The sequence below is a fragment of the Rhinichthys klamathensis genome, unplaced genomic scaffold (assembly GCF_029890125.1).
Source record: "Rhinichthys klamathensis goyatoka isolate OS25496 unplaced genomic scaffold, OSU_Roscu_1.1 h1tg000262l_1, whole genome shotgun sequence".
Taxonomy (NCBI): domain Eukaryota; kingdom Metazoa; phylum Chordata; class Actinopteri; order Cypriniformes; family Leuciscidae; genus Rhinichthys; species Rhinichthys klamathensis.
Genome location: NW_026606783.1, coordinates 798,604 through 821,720, shown reverse-complemented (window position 1 = coordinate 821,720; position 23,117 = coordinate 798,604). Strand labels below are relative to the sequence as shown.

The window sequence follows — 23,117 nt, the reverse complement described above, 5'->3', positions numbered from 1 at the left end:
TGATTGTACACAGCAGCATAATATGTGCTTTCAATTGACCAATGCTCAGGTGCTCATCTGGTGCTGCCAAACACACTGAAATATTATCCTTTATCATGGATTTTTCTAAACCGGTGTGCCTTGAAGTGGCCATTATATTTGATGCTGCCTTGTTTGCTACTGAATATGACTGCTACTGACTGTTTCTCATGTTTTAATGGGTATATTAGTATTTATTTGTTGAACAGAAATGTTTAAAAATAAATATGTTGGCTGGCATTTTAATAAATTTGTTATGCATCCGTTTTATACGTTTTCTATAAGCTTTTACGTAATATTTGTTAACTATTATGATTGATGTTCTCCTGATGTTTAAATATTTATTCTGTAATCATTTATCAATGTATTCCTGTAGGTCTGGTGGATTTGTCTTGTGGGAATTGCTTATGATTTTATTTATGTTACTAGGTGATTTAAAACCTGAGGTACTGTACAAAGGCATTTTGTATGAAGAAGGTGACACATTTGTCATTTTGGAGCAATATTTTGAAATAAATGTATTTGAAAAAAGCGATCACCACTGTCTCCCAACTGATTTAGGTGTCAAGACCAAAATATCACAGATATTGTGCCAAAAAGTCACAGACATGAATTAAATAAATATTGTAAAAAGGACATTTATTTAATTAAATAAATATAGTATATATATATATATATATATATTTAATAAATATAGTTTGAAACATATTTATAAATGTGTATTTTTATAGATATTCTGTATTTCAAATTACTATTGCAAATTTTAAAATTATAATACGCATTACTAAATACGATTTTTTTTTTTGCTAATCAAGATAATTGCTGAGATTTATAACGTTTTGATTTAATGAAATAATTATGAATTTAAATGAGTTATTAAATAAATGTACTGTTTAAATTTTATTTATTTATTTGTATTATTTATATATACTTTTATCAGAGAATGTCTAAAGCTTTTATTTTGTTTAACACGTAAGTTCACGTGACATTTCCTTAAAACCGTACGACTTCAATACCCATAATGCCAACAAGTGTTTACATGCGTCACTTCCCCTAACTGAAACTTGCGTCTTGCTACTTGGTTCTTTATTTCGACCCTCTAACAAACACTAGTATAAACGGTTTTGTCACTATTACTGTTAATCTTGATATGAGATTAAGGTTCAATAACGAGTAAAACAGACAGTCATTAATACATTTATGAAAATCGTTGCAGTCATTGAATTTCCCGCTGTGTGAGGCGGGAGGCTGTTTGCTGGAGTAACAGTTGCAGGGTCTCAGTCGATGCTAAACATGCAAGTTACAGATATTGGGTCCAGAGAAGATGGGAAAATATGGCACAGAAAATTTGTATCAACAAAATATGGGTAAGTTTGACATAACCAGCACGGAGAAAACTGTTAATACATTGAGAAGAGATTCATTAATGCATTTATGTATTCACAGCGTCTTGGCCACTGTGATCCGAAACGCGTCTGCTCGTCAAACCAAAACGGTTCGATTCCTACAAGTGGCCTTCGATACCACAGGAGAGTCCTTTCTTGCTGGTGATCATCATGGCAATATTTATGTGTTTGACATTAGCAGAAACAGGTATAGAAAGTTCCCTGTACCTTTCCAAAAGTGTTCTTTCCTGTTGATTGATAATAATAAAAAAGTTCACTGTAATGTCGTATGTCTCTAACGGCATCGTTCGACAGATTCAAGCTGGTCCAGAGAACAAGCCAAGCATGCACTGCTTTAGCTTTCAACTTGAGAAGAACCACTGAGTTCCTGGTTGCTCTAGCTGATTACTCCATTAAGTGCTTTGACAAAGGTAAGACCTTTTTTACAGTCTGGGTATGACATATTATATTGTCTCACATAGACCTGCAAATGTTTAACTGTTCTTGACAAACTACTGTTTCCAGACACCAGACAGCTAGTGAGCTGGATGCGGGGTCACGAGGGTGCCATTTCTTCCCTGTCCGTCCACAGTTCAGGCAGCTACGCCATCAGCACTTCTTCTGATACCGCTCAGCTCTGGAACCTTGACACCTTCCAGAGAAAAAGGAAGCTTAATGTTCGTCAATCAGTTGGGATACAAAAGGTTAGATATAACTTATCCGTCCTTAAAGGGTTAGTTCATCCAAAAATGAGAAATCATGCTTGCTTGACACGTGAGAACCAATGAGGCTTCCGTCTACTATATTTGAGTGCTCTATGTATGTTCACTGAACAAATGTGTGATTAAAAGCTGAAATGAAATTATATACTGTATATATATAGTGAGGAAAATAAGTATTTGAACACCCTGCTATTTTGCAAGTTCTCCCACTTAGAAATCATGGAGGGGTCTGAAATTGTCATCGTAGGTGCATGTCCACTGTGAGAGACATAATCTAAAAAAAAAAAAATCCAGAAATCACAATGTATGATTTTTTAACTATTTATTTGTATGATAGAGCTGCAAATAAGTATTTGAACACTTTAGAAAATCAATGTTAATATTTGGTACAGTAGCCTTTGTTTGCAATTACAGAGGTCAAACGTTTTTCACCAGGTTTGCACACACTGCAGGAGGGATATTGGCCCACTCCTCCACACAGATCTTCTCTAGATCAGTCAGGTTTCTGGGCTGTCGCTGAGAAACACGGAGTTTGAGCTCCCTCCAAAGATTCTCTATTGGGTTTAGGTCTGGAGACTGGCTAGGCCACGCCAGAACCTTGATATGCTTCTTACAGAGCCACTCCTTGGTTATCCTGGCTGTGTGCTTCGGGTCATTGTCATGTTGGAAGACCCAGCCTCGACCCATCTTCAATGCTCTAACTGAGGGAAGGAGGTTGTTCCCCAAAATCTCGCAATACATGGCCCCGGTCATCCTCTCCTTAAAGGAGAACTCCGGCGCGAAATGAACCTTTGGTCTAATTACACATTGTTACCTAGTCAACCGTTATCTGAGATTTGTTTTCATGATTATCGAATGTAAATAGTTTTATCTCTAAAAACAGTTTAGCCTATAAAGCTAGTATAACGCTAGTATATTGGGCATAGTGTAATGACAAATAAAAATCGCTTGTTAATACCACTAACAAGGCTGAAAATAGCCCCACACTAACACGGTAGCATAATGAGGGTCCCTACCTTCAAACCGAAGCATTGAGAACTTTGTAAGTGTACAGACAGTTTAATAAGAAGATATTTTAAACATACAGTCAACTTCGCGTATACAGGCAGAATCCATCTTTGAAATACAGCCTTTACCAGTCGATCTACGAACGCCGATCCAAGTGCGCTGGTGAGATGTGAACGAGCTATAAGTTGTGATAAGGTGAGCGCGAACAGCAGGCTTGGATCGGCGTTCGTAGATCGACTGGTAAAGGCTGTATTTCAAAGATACGCGATATACCTGCCTGTATACGCGAAGTTGACTGTATGTTTAAAATATCTTCTTATTAAACTGTCTGTACACTTACAAAGTTCTCAATGCTTCGGTTTGAAGGTAGGGACCCTCATTATGCTACCGTGTTAGTGTGGGTCTATTTTCAGCCTTGTTAGTGGTATTAACAAGCGATTTTTATTTGTCATTACACTATGCCCAATATACTAGCGTTATACTAGCTTTATAGGCTAAACTGTTTTTAGAGATAAAACTATTTACATTCGATAATCATGAAAACAAATCTCAGATAACGGTTGACTAGGTAACAATGTGTAATTAGACCAAAGGTTCATTTTGCGCCGGAGTTCTCCTTTAATACAGTGCAGTCGCCCTGTCCCATGTGCAGAAAAACACCCCCAAAGCATGATGCTACCACCCCCATGCTTCACAGTAGGGATGGTGTTCTTGGGATGGTACTCATCATTCTTCCTCCAAACAAGGTGAGTGGAACTATGACCAAAAAGTTCTATTTTGGTCTCATCTGACCACATGACTTTCTCCCATGACTCCTCTGGATCATCCAAATGGTCATTGGCAAACATAATACAGGACTTGACATGTGCTGGTTTAAGCAAGGGAACCTTCCGTGCCATGCATGATTTTAAACCATGACGTCTTAGTGTATTACCAACAGTAACCTTGGAAACGGTGGTCCCAGCTCTTTTCAGGTCATTGACCAGTTCCTCCCGTGTAGTTCTGGGCTGATTTCTCACCTTTCTTAGGATCATTGAGACCCCACGAGATGAGATCTTGCATGGAGCCCCAGTCCGAGGGAGATTGACAGTCATGTTTAGCTTCTTCCATTTTCCAATGATTGCTCCAACAGTGGACCTTTTTTCACCAAGCTGCTTGGCAATTTCCCCGTAGCCCTTTCCAGCCTTGTGGAGGTGAACAATTTTGTCTCCAGTGTCTTTGGACAGCTCTTTGGTCTTGGCCATGTTAGTAGTTGGATTCTTACTGATTGTATGGGGTGGACAGGTTTCTTTATGCAGCAAACGACCTCAAACAGGTGCAAATAATTGAGGATAATAAATGGAGTGGAGGTGGACATTTTAAAAGCAGACTAAGGCCTTGTCCACACGGACACGGGTATTTTTATAACCGGAGTTTTTCCTACAGCGTTTAAAAAAAAAAAATCCCATCCACACATGCTCGGTCTCCGTCTACATGAAAGCACAAAAACACGCTATCAAGCGCGGTCAAGAGCATGCCACGCCAGCAGGCGGTGATATAAACCTTAACCGTAAAGCCACGTTGGCCAATCAGAAGCGCAAATCTGATGTCAAACACAGCTGATAACGGCGCACACTCTGACGTCGCAAGGCAAAAACCCCAGTTTCACTGTCTACACCATAGACACAATAAATACATAGACGCCCTATTGGCCGCTTTGGAACGTTGCTGCGATACGTCAACGGGTCCGCCATTTTGCGGAGGGCAAGACTGCGCTGTGAACAAATGTAAGTAAACGGGGGAGCTGCGTTTTTTCTGGATAAAAACAAACTGTTTTTACATTTATCAACCGATTTCAGTGGTTTGTATGTGGTGTACAAAAAGTTCCATCTCTAGTTATTTAAAATCTCGATAGTTAGACTTGTAAAATATTTTTTTTAATAAAGAATGGTCAATTAAGCTCAGGCTTGTCATGTATCTGGCTTTTTATTCTTGGATAAGAATGGTGAAGACCCTCATACTGAGATATAATTTAAGTTTTCTTATTGTGGAAAAAGCATTTTCTGTGATTGACCAGATTTTAGCAATAACAAAGATAACTGATGGATCCTTTATAATGATACGTTATGGTACAACTACAGTGCAATGCAAATAGTAAATATAACATAAAGTGAGAAGTAATAGTAAATAGTTTAGTCAATAAAATAAACAAATAGTATACAGCAAATAAAATAGTAATGATTAGTATAATTATATAATATCATAAGTACAATAATACAATCATAAAAATATTGATAATAGCATAGTTTATTAATAATACTATAATAATAGCAATAGAATAAGAAATATCAATTACAGAATATACACAATAAAAAATAAGTTAAATAGTGACTTTAATATTTAACTCTTTTTGTTAAATTTCAGTTTTATTGATCAGTAATAGCCATTATAACAGAAGTAGCTTCAGTCAAACATACAGCAGGATACAACGTTAAAATAGCCTAAATATAAAGTTATGAAACGTCACTTTGCCCTCAGCCAAAACGATTTACCAGGGAACCATTTATAGATTAATGAGACCAAAGATCGCCCGTTAGAAATACACAAGACGAATTATATCTCATGTTTAACCACTAGACTACAGACATCCGAGTCAGCGGCAAAACTTCAGAAGCACTGGCCGAGGTACGGCTGTTCCAGGCAGGGTAGACGAGCGCTGAGCCCCGGTGATAGCATCTTCAACTCCGAAAACGTCAGATAAAATTTTTAAACAGGCGCTATCTTTATAAACAAACCACATATTTGAGCTTTAAACAACTACATTGTCGACTGAAAAACTATTAAAACTACATTTCGTGACACAATAACAGTAGTATTTTTAAATGTAACCTCTGAACGTTACTATTACTAATTAAATCATGACCAAATACAACCAAAAACAAACGTTCTGTCTTGCTTGTGAAAGGTAATTCCTCGAAAGCTGTTTTCAATTGTGTGGCGATGTGTACAGCCCCAAACAGCGCACAAAACAGGCATTTTTCTCAATTCCCGGTATGAGAGGTATGGGAAAGTTGCCCTCCCCAACATGGCGGCGCCGTTGACGTACGCTCCAGCGGCCAATAGGGCGTCTATGTATTTATTATGTCTATGGTCTACACGACAACACTGTAACCGGCGTTTCTGAAAATCCTCACCCTGGCAGGGGTTTTCAAAAATGTTCGGTTTCAGTGCGTTTTCGTGTGGACGAACGGCCGAACCGCGTAAAAAAAGTCACGGTTATAAAAATACCCGTGTCCGTGTGGACAGGGCCTTACAGGTCTTTGAGGGTCAGAATTCTAGCTGATAGACAGGTGTTCAAATACTTATTTGCAGCTTTATCATACAAATAAATAGTTAAAAAAAATCATATATTGTGATTTCTGGATATTTCTTTTTAGATTATGTCTCTCACAGTGGACATGCACCTACGATGACAATTTCAGACCCCTCCATGATTTCTAAGTGGGAGAACTTGCAAAATAGCAGGGTGTTCAAATACTTATTTTCCTCACTGTATATATATATAACCGCTCAATTTATATGGTTTTCTATTACAATCTCTTTATGAACATTTTGAAGCATCAAAGTTTTGGGTTGAACTGACTTTCAATGGAGCGACAGAAACCTCTCAGTTTTCATTAAAAGTATCTTTATTTGTGTTTTGAAGAGGAACAAAAGTCTTATGGGCTTTGAACGTCATGATAGTGAGTAATTTGATGACAGAATTTTCATTTTTGGGTGAATCATCCTTTTAAGCATCATATTACAGTAACAGCTCTGCATCAGTCCTTCATTCCTGTGTGTTGTTGTAGGTTTTCTTTCTCCCACACAGCAACACCATTCTCAGCTGTTTTAGCGACGACTCCATTTTTGCTTGGGAGAGCGACACTCTTTTTTGCAAGTATCAGCTGCCTGTTCCACAGGATGGGCCCAGAAACCACTACAAGACATTTGCTGTTACACAGTAAGGCTGTTACACTTAGACCCTAAAATTGGTAAAGCACCGACTGGTGTGTTGTATCATATGTAATCATTTTGTTTCTTTGTAGAGATGGGAAAACACTTGCTGCGGCTGGACGCTCCAACTTAGTCCACTTGTGGTGTCTGGACAGTCGACAGCTCTTGAGAGTAATTTTGATGCCTCCAAAAGTCAAGACAGTAAGATATCTGGATTTCCTGGCGGATAGTTTTGATGGCGGATCCAACCAGGTACTGATCAGTTGTCTGCCACCTTAAAAAACTTTGACATCATGCCTTATAATTTACTTTATTACTAAATGCATTTATTATCAACTGTATGCTCATTGTACTGTGTAATATGGAATCATCTTGGTTAGACTTCAACATATTGTGCTCTTGTTCCTGAGACATTCTTGTTTTTTTCTAACACTCAGCAATGAGAAGAATAAAAACTACTGAACTTAACTTAAAAAGTTTACCCCTATGATCCAGTTTATAATTTTATTGTGGAAATAATCACACTGATACATGAATCTGTCCTCAGACTCTGGGCGTTTTGAGCCAAGATGGTGTCATGCGCTTTATCAACATTCAATCATGCAAGCAGCTCTTTGAAATAGGGTCCTATGAGGACGCCATCACCTCGGCAACCATTTGTCCTAAAGGCCACCATATTGCTGCTGTGATGGACAGCGGTGCTCTTAAAATCTATGATGTACGAAGTCTTTCCCCAGAAATCAGTAAGGTAAATATGTTGTTATTAATTAATTATGTATTATTTGTTGTAAATAGTAAATAATAGGCTTAAAGGTACAATATGCCGGATTTTTGCAGTAAAATATCCAAAAACCACTAGGCCAATGTTATATATTTTGTTTAGTTGATTACTTACAATATCCCAAATGTTTCCAACTATTTGTAAATTGTGAGAAAATTGCGATTTTAACCAAGGAAACGGGGCGTGTGACCAGGGGTGAGGAGTTCCCAGTTAATGGCGTCATATCCACGTTACCCCCGGTTTCCGCCAGGTTTGACCTCGTACTGCAATAGTAACCATGGCGACAGACGTAGACAACTGGGTTATGCCGGTTATGCCTAGAAGGACGCTCACGCTGCTGTTTTGTTCAAACATTATGGACCATGCCACCATGGCAAGCAGACTTTGAGACAAAAAGAGGACTAAAACGAAGATCAACATCTTTCGAGATGCCGAGAGCTCCACGTCCGCGACTAAATTTGACTTGACAGAGACGCGAGTTTTGCATGTTACTTTATTAGACAGGTGAGCAAATGTACATAAAACTAATCAATGTTATGTAGTTCAACATGATGAAAAGTTAGAATATGATCTGTATGTTATTCTATAATGTTAATCTAGTTTAGTCTCATACAGCCAACAAACAACCTAACTAACAACATTCCACCCACAAATGCCGTTTAGTGTGATAGTGTAACTGTTAGAGCAAGTGAAACAGCGCTGCGTTACCTCAAGTTTAATTCCTCTAATAAACTGACCTGTGTGAGTATGAATTCAGCACTTGCGTGTCAGTCGGTAGAATGAAATGTCCTTATTCCTTTGTATCCGCGGGACTCGCGTTGCGTGTGGCGCTGGTATACGTCTAGCAATCGCGCCCTGCTTCATACCACAGTCATGTTAAAAACATCAATGTATTTACTCATCCATAAAAGATCCATCAGCTTGACGACAAGATCCATAATTCCGCTTAATGCGGAATATACGTCATTAATACGCCTTTGTTATTGTAAGAGGTTAGCGACCCCTGGTGGTGAAAAATCCTGCATATTGTACCTTTAAGTTGATAGATAGATTTGTTTTAATCTGTCCAACTTCAAACTTTTGACCGGTAGTATAATATGTTTGTGTTAAGAATAATATATATTTTTTACTTCTAAAAATGCTAATTACAAGTGTTTGTTTGTGCAGCCTCCACAGCCTTTGTTGAAACAGGTCACTAAAGGCAACATCAATGTAGGATTGTGTTCGAAAATTAAGGTGCACACTGGGGCAGGTCAGCGTTCTGTGAAAACATCAGGACGCAGAATACAATCCAAAGTTTTACCGCCTGCTGTTTCCACACTGGATGACAAAGAGGTTCTGTTTTTATTCAGCTTAAATTTGATTAAATTAATTTATTTTTTGAGGGGTTGGGGTCATGTGACACCTTCTGTATTGCCTTTTCAATAGAATTCTCCAACCACAACATATAACCTACCTGATTATAATCCTATCTATTTAATCTATTTTGTGTAGAATGATTTGCCCAATGGCCTTAACAAGAAAAGACTACAAGCGTTACTAAGAGCGTTTGGAGAGTTCCCAGCCAAATACAGGTAATATAAAAAATGTGGCATGCTAATAATATTTGGTTGATTTAATGTTTAGCTGTAGTGTGCATCTCTGTTTTATTTGTGTGTGTATATTTGTTTTTTTTCTGCAGGATGTTTATTTGGCGTTCTCTATTGCATCTACCTGAGAACCATGCAGCTTTCAGTAGTCTGACTGACAAAGGCCTGCACTCAGCATACATGTGCCTTCAGGAGCGGTACCCCATCAAAAGCCACAAACTACAGAGAGGCCTACAGAGGTGGACACAGCATCAATCAATTGATGATTTAATTATTTACATATAGATTTGCCCACCATAATGTTATGTCAGAATCTTAAATTAGTTATATTTGTCTTTTCATTTTTAACCTGACAGAGTGCTGTCTGCTCTTGCTCACTGGGCTGCTGTCTTTGGTGAGACTGATTATCTCCCCCTACTGGCCTTCCCATTTGTCAAGCTGTTCCAGAACAATCCACTGATCTGCTTTGAAGTAGTGGCCACCGTCATTGGTAGGTAGTGTAAGACAGTAGTGTGGTGTTGGGTGATGTTCACTGGTCTCTTTGGCAGTGATTCAATGATTCTGTCCATAGTGGAGAGACTTTAAGTGTCTTGGATTGCTTTTTTGCAGTGAATTGGTGCCAACACTGGTTTGAGTACTTTCCCAACCCTCCGCTTAATGTGCTGAGCCTGGCTGAGAATGTGCTGGCCCATCATGATAAAGAGCTGCTTCAGCATTTTGTTGCCTGTGGCATTACCTCACAGGTAAAAGACATTGACACAAGTGTTTATATGACATAGACTTTGACTTTCAAAGAATTTTTTATCTTAAAGCCAAAGATGATGAATAAAATGCCCTACACACTGCTTTTCCTCTCCAGTTGTATGTGTGGCCCCTTCTTGAGACCCTGTTCTCTGAGGTTCTGATGACAGAAGAGTGGCTAAAACTGTTTGACAACGTTTTCTCAAATCGTCCCTCGTTCCTTCTAATGGCTGTGGTGGCTTATGTCAGCTGCTGCAGAGCACCACTACTGCTTTGTACTGACAAGAAGGACTTTGAGGTATAACATTAGACATTTTTATGTTTTTTACGCTCACCACCCATTTGAGCTAATTTTATGAAGAATAAATTTGGCTTATCAAGACAGACATCATATATATATAAACACACACCGGCCACTTTATTAGGTACCCCATGCTAGTAACGGGTTGGACCCCCTTTTGCCTTCAGAACTGCCTCAATTCTTCGTGGCATAGATTCAACAAGGTGCTGGAAGCATTCCTCAGGGAGTTTGGTCCATATTGACATGATGGCATCACACAGTTGCCGCAGATTTGTCGGCTGCACATCCATGATGCGAATCTCCCGTTCCACCACATCCCAAAGATGCTCTATTGGGTTGAGATCTGGTGACTGTGGAGGCCATTTTAGTACAGTGAACTCATTGTCATGTTCAAGAAACCAATTTGAAATGATTAGAGCTTTGTGACATGGTGGAAGTAGCCATCAGAGGATGGGTACATGGTGGCCATAAAGGGATGGACATGGTCAGAAACAATGCTCAGGCAGGCCGTGGCATTTAAACGATGCCCAATTGGCACTAAGGGGCCTAAAGTGTGCCAGGAAAACATCCCCCACACCATTACACTTCTGCTGTTGTAGCCCATCCGCCTCAAGGTTGTGCGTGTTGTGGCTTCACAAATGCTTTGCTGCATACCTCGGTTGTAACGAGTGGTTATTTCAGTCACTGTTGCCCTTCTATCAGCTCGAACCAGTCTGGCCATTCTCCTCTGACCTCTGGCATCAACAAGGCATTTCCGCCCACAGATCTGCCGCTCACTGGATGTTTTTTCTTTTTCGGACCATTCTCTGTAAACCCTAGAGATGGTTGTGCGTGAAAATCCCAGTAGATTAGCAGTTTCTGAAATACTCAGACCAGCCCTTCTGGCACCAACAATCATGCCACGTTCAAAGTCACTCAAATCAACTTTCTTCCCCATACTGATGCTCGGTTTGAACTGCAGGAGATTGTCTTGACCATGTCTACATGCCTAAATGCACTGAGTTGCCGCCATGTGATTGGCTGCTTAGAAATTAAGTGTTAACGAGCAGTTGGACAGGTGTACCTAATAAAGTGGCCGGTGAGTGTATGTGTATTATAGTACAGTACCAGTCAAAAGTTTGGACACACTTTCCTATTGGTGTGTTCAAACTTTTGATGGGTACTGTATAGAGGTGGGCGATATATCGTTTAGACGATAATATCCAAATTGTTGTCTGGACGATATGCAAAATCGGGCTATCGAATATTTCATAATTTGTACAATCCGACCCCCCAAACATGAAAAGAGCTGAAGGAAGTTAAAGACAAAACAAACAACACACACTATAACCTTCTAAACTATTATATGTTGCTATTTTAATACTGTAGGGGTTTGTTTGACTGTATTTTATGTTTTTTTTTTTTTTTTTTTTACAAAATCACGATCGTTCCTCAATTGCACGAGAGTAAGCTGCTACTAATTTGCAATACAACTACGGAGTTCTTACCTGTGTGTTATGACGTTTCTTAGGTTGAAGCAACAATCCAAAAACGTAAAGAATAAAGCCGATGTACGGTTAATAAAATAGCTGATAGAAAAGGCAAAATATGCGTTGTTTGCAGAAAACTGAAGTTAAAAAGTTTTTAAAAATTGCGTTGTATAATGATGAGTTCAAAAGATGGTATACAATTTCCGAGATCCACCGTAATAGCCTCCGAACAGGGCTTCTTTTAACTTCAAGTAAATAGGTAGTCACATTGTTGTTGGTCTAATAGAAGTACTGTTTGCAAATAGGTGTGTAACGGTACGCGTATTCGTATTGAACCATTCGGTGGCTTTCGGTTCGGTATGCATACAAACCGAACCGTTGGACAATTTTTTCCTGCCGACCAAAATCCTCGTTGGCGCGACCACCATGACGTTGCACAACATCAAATGGCAAACGTAATAAAAGCGGAACGAAACTGCGCTATTATTTTGTGCTTCACGGACCGTTTCAGTTCGGACCACCAATGTCAGTGCAGCGCACGCCGACTCGTGATGAAGCGACACTGTTATACCATAGACAGTAAAGTGTTATACACAGTGCTAAGAGATCCAGAGAAAACATTAGAATTCGCCACTGAAGTACTAATAACATCACTGCGAGATCTAGTGAGAAGCATGCACATTTCTCTGTTATTAACGGATCAAACGTGGAAACCAGGAGAAACATTTTGCCATGAATGAACTAGTTATAGGCAAATTTACGTTCACAGATCAGCAACATTCACCATGGATTTAATATAGTAACACTAACTGTAACCATGGAAGTTTGGCAGAAATAGTAAAATGCTTTCAGGTAGGCAGGCCTACATCACACATCTTTTTCCAGCACTTCAAAACTCAAATATTATCATATTTAAAAGTTATTTTTAATGTGATGATGACCAAAACATTATTTGTTCATCCTTCAAAGATGACCCCCATTTATAAAACTAAAGGTTTCAAGATGTAAAAAATATTTTTTCTTTTAATAAATAGGAAATTTATCTGTTATTTCTTTCTTTTTGCTGTATCGAAAACGTACATCACTGTATCGTATCGAACCGAACCGTGAATTTTGTGAACTGCCTATTTGAAAAGCACAAAGTAAATTTAATACGTACATATATTGTACTGAAAAAGCACTGTTCTTGTATTACAATAAATATTTAGTACAGTAACTTGGTTCATGTTTAAATCAATAATGTCTCATATCTTTATGTACTAGTAATTCTATACAATGATAGGTAAAATGCAGCAAGTCAAAAGACCAACTGGACCTTCTTTGCCAGTTTGCACACATTTCTTTAAAGGATTGCAAAAATATCGTCTGAATATCGATATCAAGATATTGGAAAAAAATATCGAGATATTTTGTCAATATCTCCCACCCCTAGTACTGTATATAGAATACACATAAACAGAATAAATATATAAACGTTTTGCAATGATCACTCAAATGTGGTGATCAAACACTTGTGTGACAAAGATATGTAATGGAGACAGGGTTAATGATAGAATGAGAATGATACATTTGAGCTGTAACCAAAGTAGTTTGCATTGCATATTATATTATATTCTAAATACTGTTGCATAATCTTCACTAACGACTTTGTCTTTTAATTTAGTCACGTTATATAAAACATAACTTAACATATCAATAAATAATCAAAAGTGTCACTGACAAAACCTTATTATTCAATTCAATTCAAATGTATTTGTATAGCGCTTTTCACAATACATATTGTTTCAAAGCAGCTTTACAGAAAGTGCATTTCAGAAATGTACATAGAAAAAAAAACAGTTAGTTAATCATGTATTAATTTAATGTAAAATATTATCTTCTATTTTTAGTCTTAATTCCTCTCTCTACCAGTGGAGGAAGAACTCAGATCTTTTTACTAAAGTAAAATTAATAATATCATAATTAAAACGTTTTTAATTACATATGTAGGCCTACAGTACTTTTATACTATTTTTAAATAAGTAGTAAGCAAAATGTACTAAACGTGAAACATAGTGTTATAATTATATAAATTATTGCTTGTGTAACGTAGCGTTAGGCAGAATGAGCTTCAACACTGTCTACACCGGACGCGGCCGTTATTGCTCGCGTCGCAACAGCTGTTTACCCTACACGCGAAAAAGCGCCCGTTACAAAGCAGAATGGGGCATCAGTTTACTGTCGGAGATTTGACGCTCGCGCAACGGATTTTAATCAATGTTTCATCAACCAATTGCCTGGATTTAATACATAAGAAGTAAATATTAGGGATGCACGATGATATCGGGACAACATCGGTATCGGCCGATAAAAGCTTAAAATGACCATCATCGGCATCGGCCGATATGAATATTTCTGCCGATGAGTCTTGCCGATAGGGTGGCGTGTTTCCTATGCGCACGTGACGACCGTGAACGAAGCATGAGCGCCAGCAACTTAAACTTCCAACTAGGGGTGTGCCGTGCGTCTCACGGTTTTTGATCGTGGACGATTTAAATGTCTCCACTATCTGCTTTTGAAGAAAAATCATAGTATCGTGCATTCTATCAGTTCAATTCTGGCGCCTTCATCTCAACATACTGTACAACGCGACGTACATACACATCACATCACATGTAAACGCAGAGGTAGAGTTACACTCACGGGACACCGCAATTCACAAAAGTTTGACGCACATGTTTGCATGTGCGTCAAAGTCTTGCTAGGTAAACATGTCATTCACGTGCTGATGCGCTGTTCTAACATCCGCTTTTCTGAGCGCGTTACACCCGACGCTCACAGGAACTAAAGCCTGTCACAGCGCCTGCATACTGGACTAATCTTTCGAGTCTTATTGCGCTGATACTGTCAAATACACACAAGGTTTACATAAACAAAGTTGGTTATGTCTAAAGTGAAAGCAAACAGAGAAAATCTGCTTGTCAAATGCGTGTATTAGACGCGTCGCGTTACTCGCGTGCAGTTCTTAAAGAGACAGTCATAATATTCTGCCGCTTGTCTTTAAAGAGATACTGCACCCAGAAATAAAAATTCTGTCTATCTAATGTTGTTTCAAACCTGGATTCATTTCTTTCTGGTGCTTAAATATACTATGGAAGTCACTGGAGTACAGCAACTGTTTGGTTAGCCACATTCTTCCAAATAACTTTTATAATTTCAACAGAAGAAAGAAACTTGAGAGAGTAAATTATGACAATTTAAATTTTTGGGAGAACTATCCCGTTAATGTTAATAAAACAACAAAACACAGAGGAAATCACTCACTGCTCTTGACTGAGAACATTAATAGAAGCTTTTATAAGCTTTTTTTGCACTTAAAAAAAATACAAATATATCGGTATCGGCATCGGGCAAAATTAGTTTGAAAATATCGGCATATCGAATATCGGCCAAAATCCTATATCGTGCATCCCTAGTAAATATAGCAGACAATATAATCAGGACTTCTCAGCTGCGCGCTTGCAATAGTCACAAGCTCACACAATAGGCCTACGTGACAGAGGCTGGTAGAAGAGAAATAAATTCTGTGAATTACACTGCGCAAATCAAAAGTAATAGGCTACTACCCACCGGATGAAGAAGGGTTGGCTCTCAACAGAACATAAAATATTCTTTTTATTTTATTTTTCGTGTTCGCATTTATGAGGAAAAAACAACGGATGTGACAAGCTCTGAAAGCGGCACTAAAAGACTTTAAAACTTTCAGAGACCTCAAAAAAGAAAGCACAAAGCCTTTCTTTAAAGTGAATTTCGTTTTGTATTAATTGTATCTTAATTTTAATGAATGTTTCATCAACTAATTGCCTGGATTTAATAAATAAGAATTAAATATAGCAGACAATAGATAATCTCGACACGGAGGCGTGAACTGCAACTCGTCTCATAAATTAACCAAAACTCAGCAGAAATATATCTATATTGAAATGTCTACTGTTAAACAGAACAATTCAAAACGAAAGACAGACTGCTCTCTGCTGTAATCCGTATGTAATGTGCATTTCTCTCTGGCGTGTTCACTGAAGATCGCGAGTCAGCGTCGTCAACTTTGCAGCGACACTGACTAAAAACACTTGTTTATTAATAAAAAATTAAAATGTCTCCTTGCTATATTTGATGTATTCACAATCATTACTTTTGCCAGTTCTTTGTGACAGCTTTTATGTGCTTTATTGGCAGCGCCACCCTTACATGAATCACCGCACCAGCATTTTTAAAAATATTAGTTTATCGGCCATTATAAAGGCCGATAACGATAGTTAGGAAAATGCCTAATATCGGCGCGCCAATATTAGAGCCCAACCGATATATCGGTTGGGCTCTAATATATATATATATTAGGGGTATAACGGTACATGTATTCGTCCCGAACAATCACGGTACGGACGTCACGGTTCGGTGCATACAGTCAGACGACGAATAAAGTCAGTCACAGGCGATCCACACTCCAATCCAGAAGGTGGCGTGCAGTAACAGGAAAAATGAGCAAAAGAAGAAGAGACGATTCTATGCACTAACCCAAAACAAGAGTTCAGATGGCACACAAGAGCTTGCTAGTGGCTTATATGCTGAGTTTTGATTAATTTTTGTGACGCGCTCCACAAGCATGTAAATGTAAACCATGACTCCAAAACCGAGGTAGATACCGAACTGTGACTTCTGTGTACCGTTACACCCCTAGTGTATATATTACTATTATTATTTACTACAAATGCATACATTTCATGTATTTCATTTATTATTTATTTTGTTGAAATCTGTCCCAATGTAGTACTTTTTCCATCATCGGAATAGCTTGGACATCGGTACTATGCTGAAGGAAACCTATCGGTTGATGGACAGCACCCCTGCAGATGTTCATCCTAGTTCTGCGCTGAGTGACTTTGAACCTCTGACACACGGACAGTACCCCATTTTCAACAAATACCCCACCTTCATAGTGGAGTACCAGTCCCAAGAACGTGAGAGAATTCGGCAACAAGAAGTGGAATATCTAAGGGAGAGGTGCAAAATTTTGTTCAGTTGTAGTAGTGATATGACTAAAGTATTTCATACTTGGTGCACCTTTTACAAAAAGGTTTCTGCTTATGTTTGTCTATATAGACAGGAAGTTCAGCAGCTGCATGCTGAGGCGGTCAGACAGCAGGCTGAGTTTGAGGCCTGGTACAAACAGCAGGAGCTGCTACTGCAAGGAGAGGAGCAACGGAGAAGGATTCTACAGGAAGAGGAGAGTAAACTTTCACAACAAAGAGCCAGGTCGATTTCTCTCCTTATCCAGGAATTCTCACTATTGATTCAATTTAATTAAGCAGTTTCTCACACACAAAACTCACTTGACGTAACTTGCTATGTTCAGATTGGCTGCTATGAAGCGTGAGCTGAAGGTGAAGGAACTCAATCTGATTGATTCTGCTAGAAGACGTTTTCTTAAGCACCAGCAGAATCAGCGCAGTGTACAGCTCAAGAGACTTGATGACGAGATTCAGAGAAAGGTTGCTTTGTACTCATGTGTTGCTACTTTACTTTTGATTATGTAAATGAATCAATCATATTATACTTCGGTTCAAAAGCTTTTTATATTTTTAATGTTTTTGAAATAAGTATTTTATGCTTGCCAAGGCTGCATTTATTTGATCAAAAATTCAGTAAAAAAATAATGTTGTGAAATAGTATTGCAATTTAAAGCTGAATTTTCAACATCATTACTCAAGTCTTCAGTGTCACATGATCCTTCAGAAATCATTCTAATATACTGTTTTGGTGCTCAAGAAAAATTTCATGTTATTATCAATGTTGAAAACTGTTGTGCTGCTTAATATTTTTGTGGAAAACACAATACATTTATCAGGATTCGAAAGTTAGAAAGAACAGCATTTATTTAAAAAAAAACAATCTTTTGTGACATTATAAATGTCTTAAGGTGATGATACACTGGGCAACCTTTTGAGCAATGTTGCTGGGCAATGTTGCCATCAACGGACAACCAGTTGAGACACAGAGCCCACGACCGATCTAAAGTTTCCAGATATAATTTGTGGCCCATTCTTAAAGGGATACTCCACTTTTTTTGGAAATAGGCTCATTTTACAACTCCCCCAGAGTTAAACTGTTCAGTTTTACCGTTTTTGAATCCATTCAGCCGATCTCCGGTTCTGGCGGTACCACTTTTAGCATAGCTTAGCATACATCATTGGAGTGGACAAGACCATTAGCATTTCTAAAAAAAAAATGACCAAAGAGTTTTGATATTTTTCCTATTTAAAACTTGACTCTTCTGTAGTTACATCGTGCACTAAGACCGACGGAAAATGTAAAGTTGCGATTTTCTAGGCTGATATGGCTAGGAACTATACTCTCATTCCTGCGTAATAATCAAGAAACTTTGCTGCCGTACCATGAGTGCAGCAGGCGTAATGATATGACGCAGCGCCTGAAAATAGGCTACCTTCCGTCAACACAACGGAACTATTTTCAGGCGCTGCGTCATATCATTACGCCTGCTGCACTCATGGTAAGATGATGGTAAGGCAGTAAAGTTTCTTGATTATTACGCAGGAATGAGAGTATAGTTCCTAGCCATATCAGCTTAGAAAATCGCAACTTTACATTTTCCGTCGGTCTTAGTGCACGATGTAACTACAGAAGAGTCAAGTTTTAAATAGGAAAAATATCGAAACTCTGGTCATTTTTTTTTTTAGAAATGCTAATGGTCTTGTCCACTCCAATGATGTATGCTAAGCTATGCCAAAAGTGGTACCGCCAGAACCGGAGATCGGCTGAATGGATTCAAAAACGGTAAAACTCAACAGTTTAACTCTGGGGGAGTTGTAAAATGAGCCTATTTCCCAAAAAAGTGGAGTATCCCTTTAATAGAAAAGAGCCCAAGCAACATTGCTCAAAAAAAGTTGCCTCGTGTATCATCACCTTTACTGTCACTTTTCACAAAGTCTTTGTTAGATTAATGTATTTTGAAAAGTATTAAGTATTATTTAGAAAGACAGGCCAGGGTTGTGTAAAGCTTGGCAGGTTCTTTACATGTTTATTGTTGTACTTAGATGGCACTGCGAGATCAGGAGACTACAGCCGCCGTTCAAGATATAGAAGTGAGACAGATGGAACTGGATGCCCAGAGACAACAGTTTGAACAGGTTGGCCACTAAAAAAAAAACGTTCTTTTCTGCAAAATTGATGCACTATGAGTGTCCAATCTTCCTTCTGGATGGCCATCTTCATGCGGAGTTTAGCTCCAACCTGCCCCAACACACCTACATGGAAGTGTCCAGTAATCCTGAAGACCTTGATTGATTAGCTGTTTTAGGTGCGTTTAATTAGGGTTGGAATTTAACTAACAGGAAGGTGGCCCTCTATGAGCTGGTTCGGACACTCTTGAGATGTGCATATCTAAAGCTGATCATCATATTTTTGGCCTACTAGCAACTGGCCAAAGAGCAAGAGCGAGTGAGTCAAGAGGTGAGAGCAGAAGTGGATACGAGGAGACACAGGGCTGAAATAGACCATTGTACATTTCAAAACCTCATTCAGACAGATGGAGATATCAGCCAGAAAAACAAAAAGGTATGTCTCGCTACAGTTTTCATGAAGTGCATTTGATTATCTTTGTCAGACATCTAACTCCGTCCTGATCCTGTTTCCTTTCTGCATTTCCTTTCTTTCTCCTTAACAGTCTTGTGTTTTGCAGTTGATTGTTGAATAAAGTTTTGATGAAACTAATTATGAGAATTCACACTCTTTCAGATGCTGGAAGAGTCTCTGGCAGAGGTGGGACAGATGGAAGTGGATGCTGATTGGCAGGCTGAGGTGAATAAGCGATTGGAAAAAGCGGAGGGGAGGCAAGAGAAGCAAAGAGAGCGACTTGTGAACCTCAGCAAGCAAACATGTGCTAAAGAGGATAAAATAGTCCAGCTAATGCTGGAAGTGGAGGGAAAGCAGGTGAGAATTTACATGTTAAGGTGCAGTCAGATTTGTGGAATTTTTTTGTGGGCAAAAAGGTATTTTTCAATAGTGTAGTGATTTATGAAGCACGGGTCACTTTCAAGCTAAACTGCTTTCTGTTGGTCATTCGCGTGATCAACCCTCACATGAAATTCACGATCGATTTTCCTTGTGAAAATTCATCGAACATTGTTAAACCACACCTTTAGTGTTCTGTTTAACGTAACAAGTAGACAAGATTCATAAGTAATGTAATTCACTTTCATTACAACATACAAAAGCCCAATGACATTATTTTGGTATGGTCTTTAGTGGGATGATGTAGTAGCCAAACAAGCTGAACTGGAGGAGGAAAGACGGACGGCTGCCACTGTTAACGCCCAACGGAGGTCACTTATCTATCAGGAAACAGAAGAGACTGAGCAACATCATGGAAAACTGCAAAAGAGTCTAGAGGATTTAATAAGTGAGTTAAGACAAAGACTTCTCACAAAATGTAATAAAGGATTCATGATATGGTTACAGTTTTAATATTACTTCCTTTTGAAGACGCAATCAGTTTAAAGTGCCCCTATTATGCTATTTTAAAGGTTCCTAATTTTGTTTTAGAGGTACAATAGTTTAACATGCATCCAAGGTCAAAAAACACTTTAATTTTCTCATAATGTAGCATCACCTTTTTTCTCACAGTGTCTGAAACGGTTTGATGAAGGATTCGGTCTCTAAACCCCTCCTTTCCGAGAGCCTACTCTGCTCTGATTGATCAGATGGCCCAGTCTCTTGTGATTGGTCCACCTTTTACTGCATGTGTCGGAAATGAAACGCCAATTACCGTATCTGAATTTCACCTCCGGAGACTTCCTCCGCTCTAGTATACACACTGATAAGAACAGTAGCGATGCAATCAATGTCATCCTTTTGGAGTGCATAAATTTGCTTTCACAGTGCAGAAAATCGCATCTTCTCAACATGTCACGAACCAAACACTTCCAGGCATCAGCTACAACGACAGTGTTTGAGGGCAGGTCAAAATAGACAGACAATAAAGTCTTACTGTCTGAACTAACCTACGTAGGTTTGTAACAAATTTGCATAATGCCAGCCTATTGTATTCATTGGCTGGCATTATGCAAATTTGTTACAAACCAAGTAGGTTAGTTCAGACAGTAAGATTTTTAAGAATCGGTTCTTTCTTTTGGGAGAAAATAACTCCATTTATCTTGCACTTTGATCTTTGAAACTTTGCAGACCTTTTACATTTACAAACAGCGAATAGGTAATATCCGGAATAGAAAGAAAATGCTAATATCCGAAAAAGCATGATGGGGCACATTAAATGATAGTCTGTTCAACTTTACATACGTTAACATGAGGTAATTGAGTTGTCTAGTGGTTGGTTTTCATCCCTCTATGTGTTATGGAGATTTTTTTTGTGTGATTGTAGATCGACAGAAGGAAAAGAGACTCCGATCTCCCTGCTCATCCAGAGGCCTGCTGCACAAGCCCCAAAATGAGACCACTAACACTTCCTTGAATGCACAATCTGATGATTGCTGTGAGTATAATTAGTTTAAACCAGGGCTGCCAACTCTCACGCAATTGACACTGTTCTCATGCCACACATCCATTTTCTCATGCCGTGAAAAGCAAAGAAGAAACGTCTCTGCATTCAAATTCAAACAATAAATACCGTTTTGACTCTCTGTAATGTGATGTGACAGATTGCTGTAGTGGATCAGTTCAAGCGGCATGCGAAATGATAATCTATTCCTTTTTACTACTAGTTAATAGTAAATAAACCCGAACATTAGAAGGCATGTTGAAAGATACAGTACAACTTACCAAAATGTATCATGTCTCATGTAATCGTTTGATCAGTCTTTCAACCGTGGAAAGAAATCAATAATACAGCTTGTGAACATTGTCACGTAATGTTACATTTACCCCAGGAAAGCCATTTAATAACCATAGCATGTTAGTTATTTAGAAAGATTAACTATAGAGCATACTTTGCTATATTTATGCACTATATTAAATATTTATTATATTTTTACTCATTAAAAATATATAATGACGTTATTATTATAAAAACTGCATTCGATTAATTTGAATTGTTAGTTTTAACCTTTAATAATAATACCAGCTGACAGGGCTCCCTGTATGTTTACAGCATTAGTTGAGAGAGATTTTTTTTCCTTGAGAAAAAGGAAATGAAACAGCTATACTGTACCTGATAAATTATCCAAATGAATCGATGTCGAATCAAGATCGAAATCAAATTCGCTAGCTTATTAATTGAAATCGTGAAATTTGTGTCAAGGACTAATAAAAAAAGTAGCCTACAAGTCATTGTATCATGTACACATTGTAACATGTTGTCACTAAACTTAATGAAATTCTGTTTAGTTACCAAATGTTTTGAGAATCATAATACACTTGTGATGGAAGGTCTTTTTTGTACATCCCCCCCTTCTCTTCCATAATTCTCACTCCAAGCTAAACTCAAATGTTGGCAGCCCTGTATAAACTGTGAGATGCACTGTCATAACCAAACATGATGAAATAAAGTGGCAAGCGATAAAAGCTTTCTCTTTCATGTCGCTGCACCTTAGTTTCTTTAGATCGTGGCCGAGGGGAGCTTGACTCTAAGGAAAGGGAGCGGATGCAGGAAATCAGAGAACTGAGGACGAAATTTGCTGCCAGGGCCAGAGCGACTGACTTTATCTCACCCTCAACCAGCTCCATACACTCTCACTGATCACAGTCACCACCAACACAGGACCAGTGTGTGTGGAACCAGGGGCACATTCAAGAAGAGCTGAAAGAAAATGTTCTTACATGACTTGAGAACCCTGCACAGCTTATCGACACTAACCCTAGCTTTTAATATTTTGTAAATGTAATATTTGTATTAGTTCCCCCCCATATATTTTTTAAGGTAAATGTCATTTGTATTATCTTTTTTCATGTTTTTGTATTTAAAAATGAGAAATGTCTTAAGAATTTTAATAAAACCTTAATGTAATGTAATTTAACCATTTCTAAGAGTATTTATTTACTTTTATATCATTTTCTGTGTAAACATGGATACATCTTTGTGTAGACAGGACTCTGTCTGTTCCAGATAATTTAATGAATG

The 23,117-nt window shown here is 38.3% G+C and overlaps 1 protein-coding gene across 2 annotated transcripts; it reads left to right on the top strand.

Moving 5' to 3' along the window:
* Nucleotides 1-1,057: 1,057 nt before the first annotated feature.
* On the top strand, nt 1,058-23,008 carry tbc1d31 (TBC1 domain family, member 31). Of its 2 annotated transcripts, XM_056267796.1 has the most exons (23): nt 1,058-1,385; nt 1,465-1,611; nt 1,719-1,834; nt 1,929-2,107; nt 6,964-7,115; nt 7,201-7,360; nt 7,656-7,856; nt 9,057-9,111; nt 9,142-9,224; nt 9,384-9,463; nt 9,571-9,717; nt 9,835-9,968; nt 10,088-10,221; nt 10,338-10,517; nt 16,797-17,029; nt 17,129-17,281; nt 17,382-17,517; nt 19,081-19,173; nt 19,460-19,600; nt 19,781-19,975; nt 20,291-20,444; nt 21,423-21,533; nt 22,591-23,008. In XM_056267796.1, the coding sequence occupies exons 1-23, from the start codon at nt 1,303-1,305 to the stop codon at nt 22,734-22,736; spliced, it is 3,213 nt and encodes a 1,070-aa protein (XP_056123771.1). In that variant the 5' UTR covers nt 1,058-1,302; the 3' UTR covers nt 22,737-23,008. The 2 variants fall into 2 exon arrangements, with proteins under 2 accessions (XP_056123771.1, XP_056123770.1); XM_056267795.1 differs by having other exon boundaries at nt 9,057-9,224.
* The last annotated feature ends 109 nt before the right edge of the window (nt 23,009-23,117 follow it).